At 37.7% G+C, this 22,711-nt stretch overlaps 1 protein-coding gene across 1 annotated transcript; it reads right to left on the bottom strand.

Annotated features, from left to right (window-relative positions):
• Window positions 1-15,982: 15,982 nt before the first annotated feature.
• LOC107609503 (transcription factor DIVARICATA) lies at window positions 15,983-18,805 on the bottom strand. The gene is made up of 2 exons (XM_016311496.3): window positions 17,300-18,805; window positions 15,983-16,728 (listed from the first exon to the last, which is right to left on the bottom strand). The coding sequence occupies exons 1-2, from the start codon at window positions 17,758-17,760 to the stop codon at window positions 16,191-16,193; spliced, it is 999 nt and encodes a 332-aa protein (XP_016166982.1). The 5' UTR covers window positions 17,761-18,805; the 3' UTR covers window positions 15,983-16,190.
• Window positions 18,806-22,711: the final 3,906 nt, after the last annotated feature.

A 22,711-nucleotide genomic window follows, 5' to 3' on the forward strand; every position in this document is an offset into this window, starting at 1 on the left:
AATTGGTACCGAAATTCTCGTCTCAATCTCCTCTATCACATTTAGCCATAAAAATAACATTTTTGGCTTTCTAGAATAAATTATCATTTATGGGTTAATTAGCCGTTAATTAACTGGGTCTTACATTCTACCCACCTAATTGGGAATTTTGCCCACAAAATTCAAATGCAATTACCTGAGAATAAGTGCGGATAATCCATTCGCATCTCCGACTCAAGTTCCCAAGTGTGTTCCTCAACACCGCCTCGACTCCAAGCCACTTTGACTAATGAAACCTCTTTTCCACGCAGTCGTTTGATACTAGTATCATCAATTCTGACTGGAGCCACTGGAAGCGTCAAATCTTCCCTTAATTGAACCGATTCGGGTTCTAACACATGGCTAGCATCAGGGGTGTACTTCCGAAGCTGCAACACGTGAAACACGTCGTGCAGGTTCGAAAGATGAGGTGGTAGAGCCACGCGATACGCCACCGGCCCAATCCTCTCCAGGATCTGAAATGGACCAATGTATCGAGGATTCAACTTCTTTGCTTTAATCGCTCTACCTATTCCTGTGGTCGGAATAACCTTAAGGAAAACATGATCTCCTTCCTCAAATTCCAAGGGCTTCCGCCTCTGATCGGCGTAACTCTTTTGGCGACTCTGCGCCATAAGCATCCTATCTCGGATTTTCTTAACTTGTTCGGTAGTCTCAGCTATCATTTCCGGCCCCAACAAGCCTTTCTCTCCAGTTTCATACCAACATAGTGGAGATTGACATTTCCTCCCATACAATGCCTCATACGGAGCCATTCCGATGCTCATATGGTAACTATTATTGTATGCAAACTCCACTAACGGCATATACCAATCCTAACTTGCCGGTTGATCCAAAACACAAGCTCTCAACATATCCTCTAGTGTTTGGATCGTCCTCTCAGATTGACCATCTGTTTGAGGATGGTAAGCTGTACTCAAGCTTAATCGGGTTCCAAAAGCTTTCTGAAATGCACCCCAGAATCTCGAAGTGAAACGAGGATCTCTATCAGAGATTATAGTAGCAGGTACACCATGGAGTCTCACAATCTCCTTTATGTATAACCGAGCTAGCTCCTCAAGGGTGTAAGTCATCCGAATGGGCAAAAAGTGAGCTGACTTTGTCAGTCGGTCCACAATCACCCAGATAGCATCAAAACCTGTCCTAGTCCTTGGCAATCCCGACACAAAGTCCATTGCAATACTTTTCCACTTCCATTGCGGAATCTCTAAAGGTTGCAACATCCCGGAAGGTCTTTGATGTTCAATCTTTACCTTTTGACAAGTTAAGCACTTTGAAACATATTCCGCCACATCATTCTTCATACCTGGCCACCAAAACATCGCCTTTAAATCATGGTACATCTTAGTACTTCCCGGGTGAATGGAGAATCCGCTTTTGTGTGCCTCCTTTAAGATATCTTGCCTCAAAGTACCAACATCCGGCACAATGATCCTACCCTTGAATCTCCATAACCCATCTTTTTCTTCCGACACTCTCCACTGTTTTCCTTGCTCGATAGCCGGTAACACCTTCCATAACGCTTCATCATTTTCATGAGCCTTTAGGAGTTCGGACTTAAAGTCACTTGAGATTTCTAATCGGCTCAAACACAAAGTTCTAGATACTTCTCGAGCACCAATTTTTAGACTCTCGAATCCCTTGAGCAACTTCTCCTCTTGAAGCATCATCCAAGACGCATATAACGACTTCCGACTTAACGCATCCGCCACTACATTTGCCTTTCCCGGATGGTAATTCAACTCAAAGTCGTAGTCTTTCAATAATTTCATCCACCTCCTTTGCCTCATATTAAGCTCTTTCTGATCAAAGAGATATTTCAAGCTCTTGTGATCAGAGAAGACTTGGAACTTAACCCCATAGAGATAATGCCTCCACACCTTCAAGGCAAACACAACCACAGCGAGTTCCAAATCGTGCGTAGGGTAACTAACTTCATGAGGTCTTAACTGTCGTGAGGCATACGCCACCACATTATGATGCTGCATCAGCACGCATCCTAGACCCTTTAGTGAGGCATCACAGTACACCTCAAAAGGTTCGTTCGGCTCAGGTAACACTAACACAGGTGCAGTGGTCAACTTTTTCTTCAATACCTGAAAGCTCTCCTCGCACTCAGGAGTCCAAACAAACGGAGTGTCTTTGCGGGTTAACTTTGTCAATGGCAAGGCTAATTGCGAAAAGCCTTTGATGAACCTTCGGTAATAGCTAGCTAAACCCAGAAAACTCCTTATCTCAGTTACTGTGGCTGGTTTCCTCCAATCCATCACAGCTTCCACCTTAGTTGGATCTACGGCTATTCCCTGCTTACTCACCACGTGACCCAAAAACTTTACCTCACTCTTCCAAAACTCACACTTAGACAGTTTCGCATAGAGTTTCTTCTCCTTTAAAATCTGCAACACGGTCCGCAAGTGTTCCGCATGCTCTTCTTCAGTCTTGGAGTAAATCAGTATGTCGTCAATGAAGACAACAACGAATTTATCCAGAAACAGACGGAATACTCTATTCATGTAATCCATAAACACTGCAGGAGCATTCGTCAACCCAAAAGACATCATAGTATACTCGTAATGACCATAACGAGTCCTGAAAGCGGTCTTAGGGATATCCTCACCCCTCACCCTTATTTGGTGATAACCGGATCGCAAATCGATCTTAGAGAAAACCCCAGCTCCTTGTAACTGATCCATGAGATCATCAATCCTTGGCAATGGGTACTTATTCTTTATGGTGACCTTGTTCAGCTGCCTGTAATCCACACAGAGCCGCATACTTCCATCTTTCTTCTTTACCAGTAACACTGGAGCACCCCACGGGGAAACACTTGGTCGGATAAAGTTCTTACCCAACAATTCCTCTAACTGAGACTTTAGCTCAACCATCTCTAACGGTGACATCCTATAAGGAGCACTTGAGATTGGTCCCGCCCCAGGCACCAACTCAATAGCAAACTCGACCTCTCGGTTAGGTGGAAATTCCTCAATATCATCGGGAAACACTTCCGAAAACTCACACACTACCGGAATCTGATCCAACTTTTGATCATCACCCGAAACACCAGCGGTTAACAACAGGATACCCTGACATTCGATTCCAGAACAGTTCACCATCATCGAATTCAAGTAATAATTATTCACCACGACCGGCCCTTCTGTATCTTCCGGCATAAAGTACACCGACTTTGTAGAACAATCAAGCAGGACATGGTTCTCAGATAACCAGTCCAATCCCAAGATAAGATCAAGACCGATCATCGGTAAGCAGATTAAATTATGGAAAAAATCACGCTGCTTGAACCTAAACGAAACTTTCGGGCATCCTAGCCTAGTTATCATGGCCTCATGGGTAGCATTATACACTTTTAAGTCATAACCTAAGGTTACGATCTTCAATCCTAACTCATGGGCTTTCTCAAATGCAATAAATGAATGTGATGCTCCCGAATCAAATAAAGCATTTAAAGTTTGACCAGCCATTTCACAGTTACCTCGAATGAGTGTCTCAGATCCCTCTGCACCCACAGCTGAAGTGGTGAACACCCGACCAGTTTGTTGTGCTTTCCCAGCACCTTGCTTTTGCTTCTCCGGACAACTTGTGGCTTTATGCCCCGCTTTTCCATAATTGTAGCACAAACCCCATCCGGCCTTGCATGGTACTCCCAGATGGTGACTCCCACACCTAGTACAAGCTTGATCATTCTGAGGCTGCTTCCCAAACCTTTTCCCTTGGGAGTAGTTGTTGTTGGGCCTCCTAAAAGAACCTCCCCTCTTGAAAGACGGACCTCTAGGTGCAAAGCTCTTCCCTCGGTTCTGTGGAAATGATCCTTTGTGACTTCCTTTCTCAGCGGCTGCCCTCTTCACACACTCTTCAGCAACCCTACACTTGTTCACCAATTCGGAGAAAGTCCTAATCTCCATTGGCCCCACCGAACCGAAAATATCACTCCGGAGTCCTCCTTCGTACTTAACACACTTCCACTCCTCATATTCCACTGGAGTCCCTTGACACATACGAGAGAATCTGAACAGCTCCTCAAACTTGTCAATATACTCAGATACGGACATAGTACCCTGCTTCAGCTGCAACAATTCAAGCTCCTTGGCCGTCCTAGCAGAAGTCGGAAAGTACTTCTTATAGAACTCCTCTTGGAAGACATCCCAGGTGATATAATCATCACCCTGCTGTAGAAGGCGTCGGATTCCTTGCCACCAATGCGACGCTTCCCCAGTGAGCAAATAGGTAGCGAACTCTACACGCTGCCTTTCAGGCACCACCTGCGCTTGCAGTGCTCGTTCCATGGCCTGAAACCATGTATCGGCTTCAGTCGGGCTAGTAGTTCCCTTGAACTTCGGTGGATTAACCTTCAAAAAGTTTGCCAGTGTCATCGGGCCCTGAACTCCACCTCCATCATTACCATGGTTGTTCATCTGTTGGCCAAGAGCCTCAGTAGTGGCTTGCATAGCAGCAGCCATGTTCTCCAACACATTCATAAAGTTCACCGGGTCATTAGGGTTAGTCTCCAGCGCACGAGCATTCGTATGTCCTCTCCCACGGCCTCTACCACGTCCACGAGGCGCCATCTAGTTCCTATACACACCAAACAATCGATATTAAGTTGATCAGTCTCAATATCGGAAGTTTAGTGCTTCAAAGTCCCAAATGCATGCTCATGAACGTTTATGCCAATTATATCAAGCAGATATACTAACAGCACATAACACACATACAGAGAATGCACAGAAGCATAGTCAGTCCATTCCTCAGGCTCTACAGGAACGAACTGCTCTGATACCATAATGTAACACCCTACCATACAGAGTCTTATGCTTAAGTCATAATTCAGAGATGGCAAGGTATTACGACCTCTAAAACAAAAATTTAGTACGTATAGTAGTATGAATAATTGATTATAGCTAGGAGCCTTTGTAGAAAAGGGGTAAACAAAAACCGTAACTCGAACGCGCAACACTCCGATCGATAACGTAACGAGCAAAGGATAAGCTAACGCAAGATCATATATATAAGAAGTGTCAAAAACGGGAATATCAAGACTCAAAATCCGGCTGTGAAGATAACCGGTCCGAGCATAATAACATATACATATAATAAAATAAGGAAACCCCAAAGGAAACCCAAAGGGACACAAATACATACTACCTATTCTCCAAAATCCCCTCTAGAAGGAGTCATCACAATTTGTATTATTTAATGGAGATAAAAGTATCTAAACAAGATATATAAACCAAACAGAGTCCCAAGAACAAAGGATCTTCGCTAATCCTGAAGTCTCCAGCATGCTTCAACAAGAAGCCTCGCGTCCTGCATCTGAAAACCACAAAATCCGCATGGGTGAGAACCAGAGGTCCCCAGTATGGTAACAGCTTCCACATATATAATACATAATAATAGAGGAAAGCCGAAGGCAATCCTAGAACTTCCTCCAGGTAATATCAAAGCTTATAAACAAGCTAAACCGTAAGTGGCAACTGACTAAAGATCCTTCATTCTAACTAATACTTCTCTTTCCAATTCCTTCAGACCTCCCAACCACCAGCAGGAGTATAATATAGCAAACACAGTTATATCAGACAAGAGATTTACAAATAGAAACAGATAAGGCATTTAGGCAATTAGCAAGTAATATGCAGTCAATAGGCAATCTCAAACAATTCATGTAGTATGCTTATGATGCATGCCTGTCCCTAGTGGCTGATGATATCATCTGTCGGTTATAGAGCCAACCCGACAAGTCCTGGTAACTAACCATTGGACTGTCCCTCTGTCGTGCATCTCCAACTCGAGTTATACTCATCATAAACTTGATCATAATCATGATCCATATCCATCACCCTCATTGGTGAATATTTATCCATCACCATCACTGGTGAATATTTATGGGGGCGAGCTCATCCGGGCCTTTCACAGTGCCCGGCCACACTTACGACATTGGGTTAACAGAGCTTCGAGTCTCAACCTGGAGCACATGGTGGCTAGCCATTGCTACTACCCAAGGAAACCCTCATCTCCAATGGTGGAAGTGCAAACATACACAATTCAATCAACAGCATATATGCATTTATACTTGGCCATAAACATGGCTCCGCCGTAACACGGCAATAATCTAGCCATCCCGCTCACGGTTAAATCCATAACCAGCCAATTCATTAACAATTATAGCCCTTCGGCCCATGGCATAACAAGCACTTCCACCGCCATTCTCCGCATCTCACATAATCATCTTTGATCCTCAATGATCATTCATTTTTCCCCTTGCTTCACTCGCAAGTTACCACAGTCACTAGCCCTTTTCTCATGCTAGGCATATCATAATGATTTAAGACATAAGTGGTGAGATCGGAGGCTTAGAAGTATGAAATTTGGCTTTTAAAACTCAAAAATCAACTTTGGGATGAAAACAGGGCCACGCATACGCGCACTCCACGCGCACGCGCGGATGGCCTTATAACTCATCTACGCGCAAGCGTCATACGCACGAACGCGCGGGTTGAAAATTAGCCAAACAACGCGCACGCGTCAGCCACGCGTACGCGTGGGTACTCTTGTGCCCCAGGCACAAAACTGGCACAACTCTGGCACAACTCTCTGGAAAATGGCTGGGCATTGGGTGCAGCACATTCGGCGCGCCCGCGCACATCACGCGCACGCGTGGATGGCGCTTCCTGGAAGAACGGCGCGTACGCGCCAAGTGCGCCTACGCGCGGGGGGTCATTCTGCTAAAAATTTTCTAAGTTAAAAACTGCAGAATTCACAGATTCAACCCCCAATCTTCCGACGGTCATAACTCTCTCATTTTAAATCATTTTTCACCCGTTCTTCAAACGGCATGGACATCCCGGATCCAATTTCATTTCTAAATAGATTTGGCACAAATCAGAGATCCGTAGTCCAAGTTATGTCCCGTCAAAGTATGCCCAAAAACCATGTTTTCATTCAAAACCACAAAGTGCCATTTTCAAAACAAGCCACTTTCAACTCTTTTCAAAATCAATCAAAACATGCCAATTTCAACCCTTCTCTTTGAAATCATTCGAAATGTACCAAAATCAACAACAAGCCATCCTCAACTCACACATTGACATTTTACCAAAATTTCCAAAACTACCTCCAACCATTTTAACACTTCTTAATCAATGGCTAAAGGACAAACACAATCTCATGTCATACATCCTTCTCATCCCAATTTCCAATAATATTAATTTCCAAATCAACCATCATTATACATGATCAACATCATACTCACCATCAACATGGTACCACCCATCAATTCAACCTCAATCACCCATCAAGCATATATCACAACATGCATTTCTCATACATCACACAATCAAGGCATCAATATTCATAATCACATATATGAACACATCATATATCTCAACTATTCAACAACACCAACAATTCAATGCCTATCTTAGGGCCTCTAGCCTAAGTATTTCCTACCACATTACATATTAGATACGGGAAACCGAAACCATACCTTAGCCGATTTCCCAAGCTCAACCGGAGCACTTCCAAACCACTTGTCCTCAAGCTCTCAAGGTCTCAACACCTCCAAGAACAGATTTTATCACACAAAACCCTCTTCCAAGCTTTCCAAAATCACCAATCAAGCTCCAATATTCACATATACACAACCTAAGCCACAATCATCATACCCATACACAACATCTCAATGCCCAAACCTCATAGAACAACAAATTACACTAGGGTTGAGAATCTTACCACACCCAAGGTCCAAGGAGACAAGATTAACCTTCTCCTTCAAGAGAGTTGGGTCCTATAACATCAAAGAACCCAAAATCTCAACATTTTTGCTCATGAAACTCGAAATCAAGGGCTGGAATTTCGAACAGTAAAACGTGGCTTACCTCAAGATTAATTGTATGGGTTTTGTAGAGCTCTCCGCGGTGAACGCGTGGCCATAAACGGAGCGGCAATCGGAGCTCTAGATCAAAGGTTATGGTGGTTTGAAGATCAAGTGAGAGAAAGAACTTGAGAGAGTGTTCTTCCCTCCATAGCCTCCATTTTCAGCGTGTTTAGTGTGTTGTGAGGAGAGAGAGTGCTGAAAACTAGGGTTTTGGTTTAGTTTAGTTGGGCCAAGGGCCCACTTTGGGTCCGGTTGGACCGGTTTGGTCCGTTTGGTCCAATCTTGGTCCGATTTCTATAAAATTGGTACCGAAATTCTCGTCTCAATCTCCTCTATCACATTTAGCCATAAAAATAACATTTTTGGCTTTCTAGAATAAATTCTCATTTATGGGTTAATTAGCCGTTAATTAACTGGGTCTTACATTGCGCATCTCCAGGAGGATCATAAACGAAGGAGAGTGCCTGTTCCGATAGAAGGAGTATGCTTTTCTACCTTCTCCTAGAGGATATACGAAGGAGAGTGCCTTTCCACATCGAAGGAGTGTGCCTTTCCACCTTGAAACCAGAGAAGAATGTGGGAAAAACAATACAAAGGAGAGTGCCCTTCCAATTTCCCCACACCCTCATCACAACAAGAGAGGAAACTTCTGTCCTCAACTTGCCATCCGAACACATTTTCAAGTTAACACGCAAGCGGGATCGCACTCATAACTTGCCATCTCGACCATTTCGGCCACACATAAATCTCGACCATTTTGGCCACAGACAGTCATCTCCAATCTCATCATTAACATAAACATACATTCCAACCTATCCTATGGTCATCTAACCTATGTTTTCACGAGACATTACATGTTAAATACGAGAAACCAAAATCATACCTTGGCCGATTTCTCGCTAATGCACGGAATACCACAAATTATCGCCGTTTCGCAAATACTCAAAGCTCCAAACTTCTTTCAAACAGAAATTCAGCAACAATTGTTCGACCTCAAGCTTCTAACATCGTCAATTGACCATAGATTCCATCGATTTGCCTCCAGAGCATATAATTTAATCTAATATCTCATATACATCATTAAATCAACACCAAGGCTCAACAAATTTCGAAAATGAGGTGAGAGGATATGGGCTAGAAAACTCAAGTTTCTTACCAAATTGTCTTGTGATTTTTGTAGAGAATTTCGAGACAAATGCGTGGTCACTGATGGCTCGTCAATCAGAACTCCGGATCAAAAGTTATGTGAGGTTGAATTATTGAGTGAGGGTTTGTCTTCTTCCAAGCAAGCTTCAGCATTTCTTCCAAGCTTTGGGAAGAAGGAGAACTGATGCTCTTCATATGTAAGGGGTTGGATTGGGCCTTGGGCCCAATACAGGCCCGGTTCGGCCCGTTCGGTCCAATATTGGGCCAAATTCTTTAAAATTAGTGTCAAAATTCTCGTTTTAATGAGTTCTATTATATTAAACTATAAAATTTCATTTTCTAATTTCTTAGATTAATAATTAATTTACTGGCTAATTATTTACTAATTTCTCGAGTTTTACAACATACAACTAAGTGACTTTTGGATATAAAATTGTATATAGCTAACCGAAAATGATTTTAAAACAAATAAGTAAATAACGAATGCTTTTATGAAGATAAACTTTTTCTGGGATGTGTGTTGACCAGGTGTATTTATTTATATTACATTTGTGGCATTTTCTCTTCCTACTGAGGACCATGTGGTTTGGTTCTCACCCCCTTATATCTAATATTTTTCGGGAAACAGATGTCGAAGCCTTCAAAGAGTTTATGGAGTATTGGGCATGCTTTATTTGTTTTCTTAGATGTTCTATCGCCTTTATTATTGTTATCAATTTTTGTACAGAGGAATAGGAATTGTAATTATATAATATAAGTATGTATAATACTTGTATAAGCTACTCTTCCAGTAAATAAAAAATATTATGATGATGTGGTTGAATTTCAGATCCTTGAAAAAAAATGCATTCTATTTTAAGTTTCGATTTATTTAAAGGCTCCTACTTATTTTACATATATATACTTAAGTCATCGTAATATCCTTGCTATTAGAGTGGTATAGCCGGAAGCATGACATTCTGGTAGTGAAGGTATTACATTATGGTATCAAAGCAGTCTTTGGTCTGGCCAACCTAATGCTATTGGTTTGTGTATTTGGAATCACTAATAGGTTATCATAGACAAAGTAAAATTGATAAGTAATAGTAATCATTGAGTTTGAGAATGTTAGGTATTCTTCTTGGATTAGTTTGTGTTAAGGTATGCACTTAAATTGTGCCACGTTATTTGACGTATCATTTGTTCTTCTATCTTTTATGTTAAGAGTTCATTGTTTCAATTCTTCTTCTTGAAATGTGATTGATTCTTTTGCTTCATGTTCTAAATCTGATTCATATCTTGATCTAATTGTATTCCTGGTTATCCCTTAGATTCTTGACATCATGGTTCTTGACTTGGCATTCCTGTACGTGAATTATGTAACTCTTTAATGTAGTCTGAACTTGCTTTTCTGTGATGCACCATATCATGTAGTAATCTCCTGGAGTTCTTATTTCAGATCTTCTCTGAAAAAGTTTTGATCAATTCTTTTCCTACCTGATCATGTCTCCTAATCATTCTTGGAATTTTTTATAAGTCTACCTTTAATTTTTCACGCATTTCTCTTCACAGACTAAGTGGTTTCTTTACGTAGTTTGAGCTTGCTTGTTTGTAACATAATATATAATCTTTTGTTAACTCAATAGAAGAACTTTACCTTAGATTTGGGACTTTCTTTCACAACTCGGTTGGTCAAGCTGCTTTATGACGTCGAATACCTTGTTTGGATTACCATCCTTTTCTCATGATTTTTTGAATGAACTGTTATAAAGTCAGGTAATAATTTACTTTCTTAGTGTCGAGCCTTGGACCCGACCTTAATAGGTTGGTCTTGTTCTATTATCAAGTTACTTTTGCGATTATTTTAGGCTTACCTCTTTTGCTAACTTATTTTTGTACAAGTGGCTTAATGAGGTCAAACCACGATCTGCTTATATAACTTCTTATATCAATTTGGATTCATCTTGCCGACCATCTAGGTTGGGAAATGATTTTCACGCTTTATCAAGCTTGAATCGGTGTGTGTAGTAGAACGATCAATTGTAGAAAATGAGATAAATGACAAATTATAATGAATAAAAATGATTTACAGATGCTATTTTGCTACTAGGAGTTTTTCTATCTTTAACTCCTAGCCCTTGCTATGATGCATCATTAAAAACCCCATTCAGGAAAACCCTTTTCAAAAAAAAAACCACAAAGTCGGGAAAAATACACTAGGGAGAAAGGTTCGCTTTCTAGCTATAGTATCTCTTCATGGTGCATGCATGCCACGACCTAGGGAGCTCGTTCCCTTATAGGTCAGACACTTTGTAGTAACCTTTTTCCCAAGACTTTGACGATCTTGTAAGGTCCTTTCCAATTTGCAACCAACTTTCCTTCGCCCAACTTTTGTACACTGATCTCATTCCTGATCAGTATAAGGTCGTTCATGGTGAAGCTTCTTCTGATGACTTTCTTGTTGTACTTTGCGGACATCCTTTATTTTAATGCTTCCTCGCTTATCTGAGCTTGCTTCCGAATTTCTGTGAGGAAGTTGAGCTCTTTCTTTTGAGTTCAGATGTCCCACTTCATTGTAGAATCTTACAATTGGACTTTCTATGTTGACTTCTATGCCATAAGCTAGTCTGAAATTCTCCAGTTGTAGAATGGAGAGTTATCTGATATGCCCACAGAACTTGGGGGAGCTCCTCCGCCCATGCTCCTTTTGCGTCTTGCAGCCTTCACTTGAACCTGGACAATATGACTTTGTTTGCAGCTTTTACTTGTCTATTGGCTTGGGTGCTCTACCGATGTGAATTGATGTTTGATCTTAAGGCTTGTCACCAAGCTTCTGAAGGTCGAGTCAATGAATTGGGTGCCATTATCTGCGATGATGGAGTATGGGACGCTAAATCAGGTGACAATGTTCTTGTAAAAGAATTTTGAATTCTTTGAGTCATGATGGTTGCCAGTGGTTTGCCTCAATCCACTTAGTAAAGTAGTCAATTCTGACTATGAGATATTTTACTTGTCCAGGTGCTTGAAAAAATGGTCCAAGTAGATCCAAACCCCATTTTGCAAAAGGCCATGGTCACGTGACGCTGATGAGCTCTTCTACTTTCCTTTTTGAGGTCGGCCAAAAAAAAAACTTGCTCATAACACCTTCTTGGCTAGTGATCATGCTCCTAGGTGATTTTAACAGATCCTACTATGGACTTCTTCTAGGACCTCTTCAGTCTTAGAGGTCGGGACACACTTCAACAAGAGTGTAGATATTCTTCTTCTATAGAGAGCGTTGTGGACCAAAGCATAGTTCTATGCTTCCCTTATGAAACTCCTTGCTTCCCTTTCTTCTTTAGGGATAATATCGAATTTGAGATATTCGATAATAGGAGTTATCCAACCCAAGTTTAGATTGGAGATTAATAGTGCATCTGACTTGTCGACTTCCTTGGCCACTGATGGTGCGCGGAGAGTGTTCTGGATCAAGCTTTTATTGTTGAGCCCTGGTTTAGTGCTAGCCAGTTTGGAGAGGGCATCAACTCGGCAATTGAGCTTTCGAGTTATATGCTTGACCTCTGTCTCTTGGAAGTGTGCTAGCTGTTCTAGTATCTTTTCCAAGTACCTCTTCATGTTAGAATATTTGGCTTGGTAATCCGCATTTATCTGCTTCATATTCGGCTTGGTTGTTGGAGGCTGAAAACTCCAATTTTAATGAAAGCTCTACCCGAGCTCCTTCCTTATTTTCAAGAATGATTCCTACACCACTACCATCTTTATTTGATCATTCATCCACATAAAAATGCCAAGTTGTTGGTCTTTCTTGTTGTTCGCCTGTGTATTCAGCTAAGAAGTCAAACAGGTATTGAGATTTGATGGTTGTATGGGCTTCATACTTGAGGTCGAACTTGGATAATTTTACATCTCATTGTACCATCTGACTTGTAATATCTGTCTTTTGGAGGATGTGCTTCATAGGTTGGTTAGTTCGGACTTGAATGATGTGGGCTTGGAAGTAAGGTCAAAACCTTCTGCAAGCTAGGCAAAGGCATAGGCAAATTTTTTTATTTTTTGATAGTTCAATTATACCACTTGTAACACTTTACTCGTAAACTATACAGGTAGTTGTATGTCCTTCTCTTCTCGGACGAGGGTAGAGGCGATGGCCTTATATGCTATGTCCAGGTATATTACGAGTTCTTCTCCTTCTTCGAGTCAGGTCAAGATAGGTGGCTAGCTCAAGAAGTTTCTAAAGTCTTAAAAGGTTTGTTCACATTCTTAAGTTCACTAGAATTGATGTCTCTTTTTGATGATTGAGAATAAAGGTAGAGATTTCAAAGCCGACCCTGCTAAGAATCTGGATAAAGCTGTCAGCCTTTTGTTTAGCTGTTGAACCTCCTTTAGACAAGTCGGGCTTTTCATCTCAAGAATTGTCCTGCATTTGTCCAGGTTGGCTTCAATGCCTCTTTGAGTGAGCATGGATCTTAGGAATTTTCCAGCTTCTACTGCAAAGGTACATTTTGTGGGATTTAATCTCATCCTATGCTGCTTTATCGTGCTGAACACTTTTGTAAGGTCGGATAGTAGACCGGTTTCTTCCTTAGTCTTTACAAGTATATCATTCATATAGTCTTCATCAATTTTTCGAGGTGGGATGAGAACACCTTGTTCATTAATCTTTGTTATGTGGATCCAGTATTTTTTAATCTAAAGGGCATTATCACATTGCAGTAGTTTACCCTGAAAGTAATAAAAGAGGTCTTATCTGAATATGACTTATACATCAGAATTTAATTAAATATAATTGTATTTATGTCGTTATATCTAACTTCTATGAAATCGGATAAATATTGGTCTAATTAATATCTATAGATTAAATTTTATTCATTTTGAATCCTATTAAGTAATAATTCAGAATATGACCAATAACAGTATGTTTATAGAAAGTGGGACATATGCGATCAAAATAATCTTCCAAGGAATAAAAGAAGAAAGCCAACTAGCGATGATTTGCATTTGCAATCAAGTGCAATTAGTAGCTTTTGATTAATTATACTATGTTGGGTTGCATTTACTAATCATGCAATCAATTAATTAAACATTATGGGTCCCGGAAATGTAATGACTTAGGAACGTGTCGATATGCTAGCGAATGAGACAAACCACGGATTGGAAAAGTTTCACCTACTTTATTTTTATTTTTTTAGAACTATATATGTATTATGTATAGATATATTTTTATATATATTTAATTATATTATTATTATATCATGTACTTATTTTTCAAGTTATTGTTTGAAAAATAATTGTAATTGAATAATAGTATACTTTTTTTTACACTATTACTAATTGCTAATGTAATAAAAGTAAACTTGTTATATTACTACACTAAAAAAAATCATCTTAGTAATTCAATTAACTATTGTAAGGCAATATTTATGGTACCAGGTCATTTTGATTATATATTCAGTCTTGTTTTGAAATAAAATCAATATATATGTGGTAAATGAATTTTCTTATTACCAAAAAGAGATCCCAAAAAGATATATATATAAATTCATAATGAAATCTGATTAAGAAAAGCTAAAGCCTCTTTTGCCGGAGTAAAAATGCTTAGGTTGTCTCCGTAATTGGGATCAAATATTTGAACTAAGATATATATAGAGAACAGTGAGACATTTATTTTAATTTTAACTTTTTTTTTTCTTTTTAATTGGATGACTCCGTACATATAAGAATCAGGGAGATTATGATGCTTTCTTTTATTTGGACCATATGAACACAGTGCTAAACATCTTCTAATAAGTACCATAACATGACAAAATCCTTTTTGTTAAGAATATATTACCCGTCTAATCAATCTTCAATCTTGCTTTAGTACCATATAATATATTTATTGTATTGTAATTAAAACCATTACTTAATTCACTAGTCACTACCAAGGAATCTTCCTCTTCTTTAAGAGATTCACTTAAGATCTCTTAATTTAATAATAATAACTTAATTTAATTAAGGATTATTTAAAAACAAATGAACACAGTAGAAATTGAAGTACGTGATGCTTAATGCATGCAAACTCAGCACTGACCTAAGGTCTTTTAATTTCAATTAAACTTGGTCATCTTGTGTATAAATATAACTAGAGACACAAAGATTAAATTTTAAATAAAAATCAAAAATAGAAAAAGGAATATGCCATCATAATCCACCTTGATGCCTAGAATTGAGTGTACCTTCCAGTGCTATGTGATTCAACCAATTTTTACTCCCAAAAGTGTTTCAAAGTTGATAGAAAAGAAAAACAGAAAAGGGGACAAACCTTACCTAGTAGAGTCACTGTCACATAGGATGCTTAATTGCTTATGTAGGTTCTGATTAATGCTAATTAACCCCATGATTTGGTTGTAGTTTGAAGTTAAAACTACAAACTTAATTGAACTTTTAATTTGTTTCGCACCAATAGTGGGTTCCAATAAAAAAGTAAAAAAGTAAAAAAAGAAAATAAAAAATTTACTAATTGATTAATCTCATTAATTAACAACTTGTTTTCCATTACAACAAATCACATGAACTCCATGCAACTTGGAAAGTAGTATCACAACAAAGGTGTTAACAAGGATAAAACTCCAATTTAATTACCTTGATATCTTAGGGCCCATCTTTTTGGATTTTTTTTTTCTTTTTTCTAATTGAACTAAGTGGCTAAGAAGGGTTGTTCTAGTCTTCTAGATGCACAAAATATATATGTGCATCTTATTGTTATCTTTGAAGAACTATTACCAAGGTATCTTGTTATGTCTTTGTTATATCTTAACTATAATAATATTATGCCTTCTTGATAGTTACCAAAGTTTATACTCCTCTTTTCACAGAAATTGACATGCCATACTAATTTCTAAGCTTAGCTCAATATCCAATATTCTTAGGACAACATAGAAAACCAACCCATGACAACAACATTGGAGGACTTAAATATTTTGTTGAAGTAAATTAAACAAATGTCAAAGTTCATAGACCAAGATCTAAATTCTAAACCAATACTCCAAACCAAGATATTCACATTGGGAAAAGAAAATTAAAGATCTGATCTGATAAAGCAAGAAATATTTATTGGTTCCAAGCCATTCATATAATTGCCAATGCAAAAGAGGCCAATTTATGCATGGGAATAGTGTTGTTGTTGTTGTTGCTGTGAGGATTGTTGTTGCATTTGGAAAACCAGGTTCTGTGTCTGAGGTCCTAAGTAAGAAGAAGATGAAGAAGATTCAACACTCTTGTTCAGATTTTGCCCTTCCATTATTGTAACCCCAAATGAGTTAACACCATAAGCAGAATTGAAAACTTTTTCCATAGCTACTCCTCCTGCTGCATTATTTGGTTGTTGATTATTCCACTGAAAATGATGAGTTCTTGGTATAGTTCCAGCAGAACTAGAATTTTGTTGCTGCTGCTGCTGTGAGAGCATCATAGAACTTTTGGTGTCTTCTGAAGAAGATGTTCCGGTTTCGGTGACATTAACTGTTGTTATGTCATGGATGCTTGCTCTCCTTTTGTCTTTGCCTCCGGAAAGTTGCCTTATGAAGTACTTCTGAGCATGGCTTGCAACCTGTGTTGGTGTTCTTGTTATCACAAAATTTCGCGAAATGTTTCTCCAGTCACCTTTCCCATACTTCTTCAAACCAAGCAAGAACAATCTGCAAAAAACAACCACCATATATATATATATATCAAGAATCAAGATTAAACACACTCTTCCCAAATTCAAAAAGAAATTTTCTTTTTCTTAACTAAGTCAACATAAATATCTCATGAACCTAATAAAGGAAATGAAATTTCTTATAGTTGGTACTTTCCTAGTGTATAAAAATTCTTATTGTTCCTGAAATATATTTAATTCGTGTTCTAAAAATATTTTCAGCCACTCATTTTTTAGTTAAAAATATTCAAAAGTTATGTAAAAAATAAAGAATAAGTGGTTGAAAATATTTACGTAACGCATATTAAAAATGTTACAAAAACATGCAAGAAATTTGTTGGCCGGAGTTCATACTCCACCTACAAATTCATACTCCACCTACAAATTCTTGCTTTTCATACAACCACCATGTTCTCAAACAAATATGCATTCAATCCATCATCATACACTACTAATATTAAAACCATATATATGATTAAAATACCACTACACATAAATAAATAGTAATAACATGTAGATATATATGCACATACACAAAAAGCAAAAGGCGAAAGGCAAAAAAAAGTTACTTATGTTCTTCTTCAGTCCATGGCACTCCTTTCTTCCTTTCTTGCTCAGGTGGCTTCCCTGAGCAAGAAGAAGGTCTCTTTCCACTTAATCCTTTAAATCCATCATCATACCCTTGAGAATTCACCCATTCTAAGGTAAATGGTGAAGTAGTACTATACCCCGGAACCGGGATCAAACCAGCCTCAATGTTACACACATCAACTTCTAATTCCTTGTATTGCTTGATAACATCTCCAACTGTCTTCCCAGGTATCATTGCAGCCACCTGGTGCCACCGGTCCGGCGTGTCCTTGTCGTGAACGGCCAGCGCATTTTCGAAGAGCTTGTTCTCTTCCGGTGTCCATCTTGTGCTCCTTCCATCTCCAAGAAGCCAATTGAAGGTGTTGTTGGTATTGCTGAGGTTGGAATTTGGATTATAAGGTGTTGTAGTTGGAGACAATATTTCCATTTCCCACTTCATCAAATCATCAAACAGCTTACATGCATGAAAACACTAGTGATGCATAAAGTATCAAAGTTTGAGCAAATTCAATGTGTGATGGATTTTTAGAGGAACAGAAAAGGGATAAAAATATCAGGGATAAAAATCCACAAGCATTTGTTTCTTTTTTGAAAAAAAAAAAAAAAGAATCAGAATAGTACTTTTTCTCTTTTTTATAACATTGAGTTGAGGCTCCTCAGGAATCTAGAAAAGACCAACTTTATTTTAAAAAACCAAAAATATCAAAGAGAATGCTCCAAATTGATGTTGAAGACTCTTATCTGTTATCTAATTGGTCTAAATAGGATAACCCATGAACCACTTATGAGATCTAATTCCCTCTCTAAAACTAAATTGAAACTGAGAATTAGATAGCTCAAAACCCAGAAAGAAACAAAAATCAGAAAGGTACTAAATCTAAAATCAGCTCATATGGTTCATCATAAAGAGTAAAAATAATACCCAAAAAAAAAAAAAAACTAATTTTGTGAGAAATAAAAACAAAAAAGTGATTTTTTTTTTTTTCAAATTCTGCTGCAGTTTCAGTTTGAGCTTATATCTCAATTGGGAAACCAATCAGAAGCCAAAGAAAGGCAAAAGGGTATGAACACAAAGCAATGAAAGTTGCAAAACCCAATTAGGAAAACAGCAGAAAGATTCTGAATTTATGAACAACTGAGAATGGTACACAAAAATTCATTCAAAAAAATATATAGAAAGAAAAAAAAAACTGTTCTTTCACCCTTTTGCTGGGAAAAAAAAGGGTGAAGAAATAACAGTAAAGAAAACCAACTTAGCACAAAAAAGGAATAGGAAGCTCCAAATTGAAAAAAGGCTATGGCTAATAATATATGAAGATGAAAAGAAAGTAAACAGCAAACAGAGGTTGGAGCAATGAATTTGCTGAAAAACAAAAATGAGTGTAATGAAGGTGGTGAGCTGTGATTGGATGTAATCTTGTTTGTGGATACTCCTTGCAATTCCACAGCAGAAGTTCCCTCTTATTATAATACACTTCTAGTCTGCTACACACTATCGATTTTATGCATATTTATAAAATAATAATTAAATCAAACAATTATTATTATTATTATTATTATTATTATTATTATTATTATTATTAATTTATTATTATGAGAAATAATAGAGAACCGTCAGAATTTATTATTTTTTATCATCGCTTATTATTATTGTTATGAAAAATATTAAAAAATTATTAAAATTTATTATTTTTAGTCATCGTTTAGCTATTAATTTAATTTCTTTAGTCTATTAATTTAGTAATCTAACAATATATTTTATCCCATAATTTTAAATATTAATGGTTAACCAAAAATAATAAATTTTAAAAGTTTTTTAAGGTTTTAAAATTTATTATTTTTTGTCGTTACTTAATCATTAACTCAATTTTTTTTAGTTTAGTAATATAAGAACATATTTTATTCCATAATTTTAAATATTGATAACTAATTGATGATCAAAAATAATAAATTTAAATAATTTTTTAATATTTTTTTATTATTATTATCATCATCATTATTATTATTATTATTATTATTATTATTATTATTATTATTATTATTATTATTATTATTATTATTATTATTTTAAAGTCACTGTTCATGTGAAATATTTTTATATTACAATATAACTAAATATAACTAAAATATAGACACATTTAATTTCAAACGCGAGTTTCTCTGAAAGAAAAAGTGCATGTGTTTGAAATTAACGTTTACAAACTATGCTAGTATGAATGTGATTTTTAAAATTAATTTTGACTAAAATTAAATTAACATTAATGTGGTTTGTATTTGGTTATTTTTTAGGTAAATTCTATAATATTTTTGTTGTGGTGTTTAAATTACTTAATTTGTTTTTTAAAATAAAAAATAAAATATTTAAATTAAAAAATAAATTATTTAAATTTATTAAATATTTTCTATTTATTTTTTTAATAACTTAAACACAATATTAAAAACATCATAGTATTTACTTAGGAAGAGGTTGAGGTTGATTGTTTAGGGGATGTTCCGATGCCCACTCTAAGCACTGAGGCTTGTGCTAGGTTAATTGACCCTGTCTCTTTTGCGGAAGTCAAGTCAGCAGTATTCAGTATGAGCCCTTTTAAGGCTCCTGGTCCAGATGGCTTTCAAGCTTATTTTTTTAAAGAATATTGGGAGATAGTAGGCACTGAGATTTGGAATATTGTCCGGAGCGCTTTTTTGGGAGAGTTCTTAAATCCTAGCATCATGGAAACTCTGATTGTGCTTATTCCTAAAATTGATAACCCTACCTTTATGAAGGATTTCAGGCCTATTAGCTTGTGTAATGTTGTTTATAAAATTATCACCAAAGTATTGACTAACCGACTTCGGCCTTTTCTTCCAGATATTGTTAGTCCTTTACAAGGAGGTTTTATTCCAGGTCATGGTGCTCCTGATAATATTATTGTGGCCCAAGAAATTCTGAATTTCATGAAGCACACAAAATCCAAGAAAGGTACTCTTGCTTTTAAAATTGATCTTGAAAAAGCTTATGATAGGGTGGATTGGAGGTTTTTGGAGAGTACTCTCATTGCTTTTGGTTTTCCTATCATCACTGTTAATTTGATTATGACTTGTGTCCGTGCATCATCTCTTTCTATTATGTGGAATGGGAATAGATTGGATAGTTTTACTCCTAGAAGGGGGCTTAGACAGGGCGATCCAATGTCTCCTTACTTATTTGTGCTTTGTATGGAAAGACTTGCTTGCTATATATCTCATAAGGTGGTTGAGGGTGTGTGGAAACCAGTTTCTGTCACTAGGGGTGGCCCAAAATTTTCTCATTTGATGTTTGCAGATGATCTCTTACTCTTCTGTCAGGCTACAAAGAGTCAGGTCCAAATGGTCATGCATTCTCTTAACATTTTTTGCAAGGCATCTGGCATGAAAGTGAATCTTGAAAAGTCTAAAGCTTTTTGTTCTAAAAATGTGACTGCTCGTAGAAGAGATATTTTTACTAGTGTTTCTTCAATACGTTTTGCTTTGGACTTAGGAAGATATCTTGGAGTTAACCTTAATCATTCCCGTACCAGTAGGGCTTCTTTTCATTCGGTGATTGAAAAGGTGAGGGGAAGATTAGCTAATTGGAAAGGAAGGCTTCTAAATAAAGCAGGGAGACTTTGCTTGATCAATTCTGTTGCAGCATCCATTCCTGTCTATCATATGCAGGTATCTTTTTTTCCAAATTGGGTTTGCGATAAATTATCTTCTATGATGAGACAGTTCCTTTGGAAGGGTCAAGTTGATGGTAAAGGTATTTCTCTTGTTAATTGGAGGACCGTGATCACTCCAAAAAAATTTGGTGGCCTGGGTGTTAGAGATCCTGCGTGTGTTAATATATCTTTACTTGGTAAATTGGTGTGGCAACTTTTTCATTGTCAGGACAAGCCTTGGGTTGCTCTATTGAGGGCGAAGTATCTGAGGAATGAGGGAGTTTTAGATGGCCCTGTCCCTTGCAATGCTTCTCATGTTTGGAAGAGTATCTCAAAGGCTTTTGGTGCTCTTAAGGATGCCTTCTCTTGGTGCGTTGGGTCACTTGATCAATCTTTTTGGTTTGACAATTGGAGTATTGAGGGCCCAATTGCTCAAGATGTCCCTTTTGTACATATATCTGACTCTAATTTAACTATTAGAGACGTTTGGAAAGATGGTCAATGGAATCTCCATGATATTTTCTCTACCATTCCAGAAGATGTCAAACAGCGTTTGAATGCTTATAATCCGGATTTGAATGCTGGAGAGAGTTCGGGTTGGTCGTGGGGTGTGGCATCTTCTAGACTTTACTCAGCTAGGAGTGGGTACAGTTGGCTAGCCAAAAGAAAGTTTGACTGGAATGAGCATGATAATTGGTTGTGGGTATGGCGACTGCATATTCCTGAGAAGTACAAGTTCTTGATTTGGCTCAGTCTTCATAATGCTATTCCTACGGCAGAGTTTCGTTTGGGTCGTGGTTTAGCTTTATCTAGCACCTGTCATCGGTGTCAGAATGGTTCTGAATCAATTCTTCATTGTCTTCGGGAGTGCCCTAGTGCCAAGGAGGTCTGGAACCTTTTAGGCCTGTATTCAAATAACTCGAATTTACATGATTGGCTCTACAGAGGTGCAAGGAGTGAAAATGTTTTTCTTTTCTTTTCGACCATCTGGTGGATTTGGAGAAGCAGGAATCAGGACTTATTTAATATAGATGATTCATGGAGTGCTAGTAAAGTGGTGAGTTTGATTCGTAGTTCAGTAAGGGAGTTTCACACTATTTTTGCTATGCATCAATCTCTGTCTCCTCCTTCACTTTGTTTGCATTGGGTTCCACCTCCAGTTTATTCTGTTAAATTGAATTGTGATGCTAGTTGGTTTGCTCCTTCTGGCTATGCTGGTTTTGGTTGTATCATTCGCAATCCTGATGGATGTTGGTTGAAAGGTTGCACTGGGAAAGTCGAAGTGTGCAGTGTTCTTTTTGCTGAATTGTATGCAATTTGGAGAGGTTTACTTCTTGCTTGGGAGAGTGGATTTCGTGAGGTTATTTGTGAAACAGACTGTTTAGAAGCTCTTTTCTTGGTAAACCAAAGAATGCTTGGTAAGGATATTCCGGAATGGGATTTGGCAAAGCATATACAGGAGGTTATGAATTGGAATTGGAGAGTCTCTATTCTTTTAATTCAGAGGACTGCAAATAGTGTTGCAGATTGTATGGCTAAAGCAGCTGCTTCTGTCGCGGACATTCACTCGAATTGGAGCCAACCATGGAGTGAGCTTCAACATCTAATAGATTTAGATATGACCCTAGCCAATTAATTTGGTTTTGTATCTTTTTTTTTCTTTCTTTTCTATTTAGTCACCAAAAAAAAAAAAGTGTGATTCTGAAAAAATGAATATTAATTGTTTAGACG

Source organism: Arachis ipaensis, chromosome B7 (genome assembly GCF_059453495.1).
Source record: "Arachis ipaensis isolate K30076 ecotype BB chromosome B7, ASM5945349v1, whole genome shotgun sequence".
Lineage (NCBI taxonomy): Eukaryota > Viridiplantae > Streptophyta > Magnoliopsida > Fabales > Fabaceae > Arachis > Arachis ipaensis.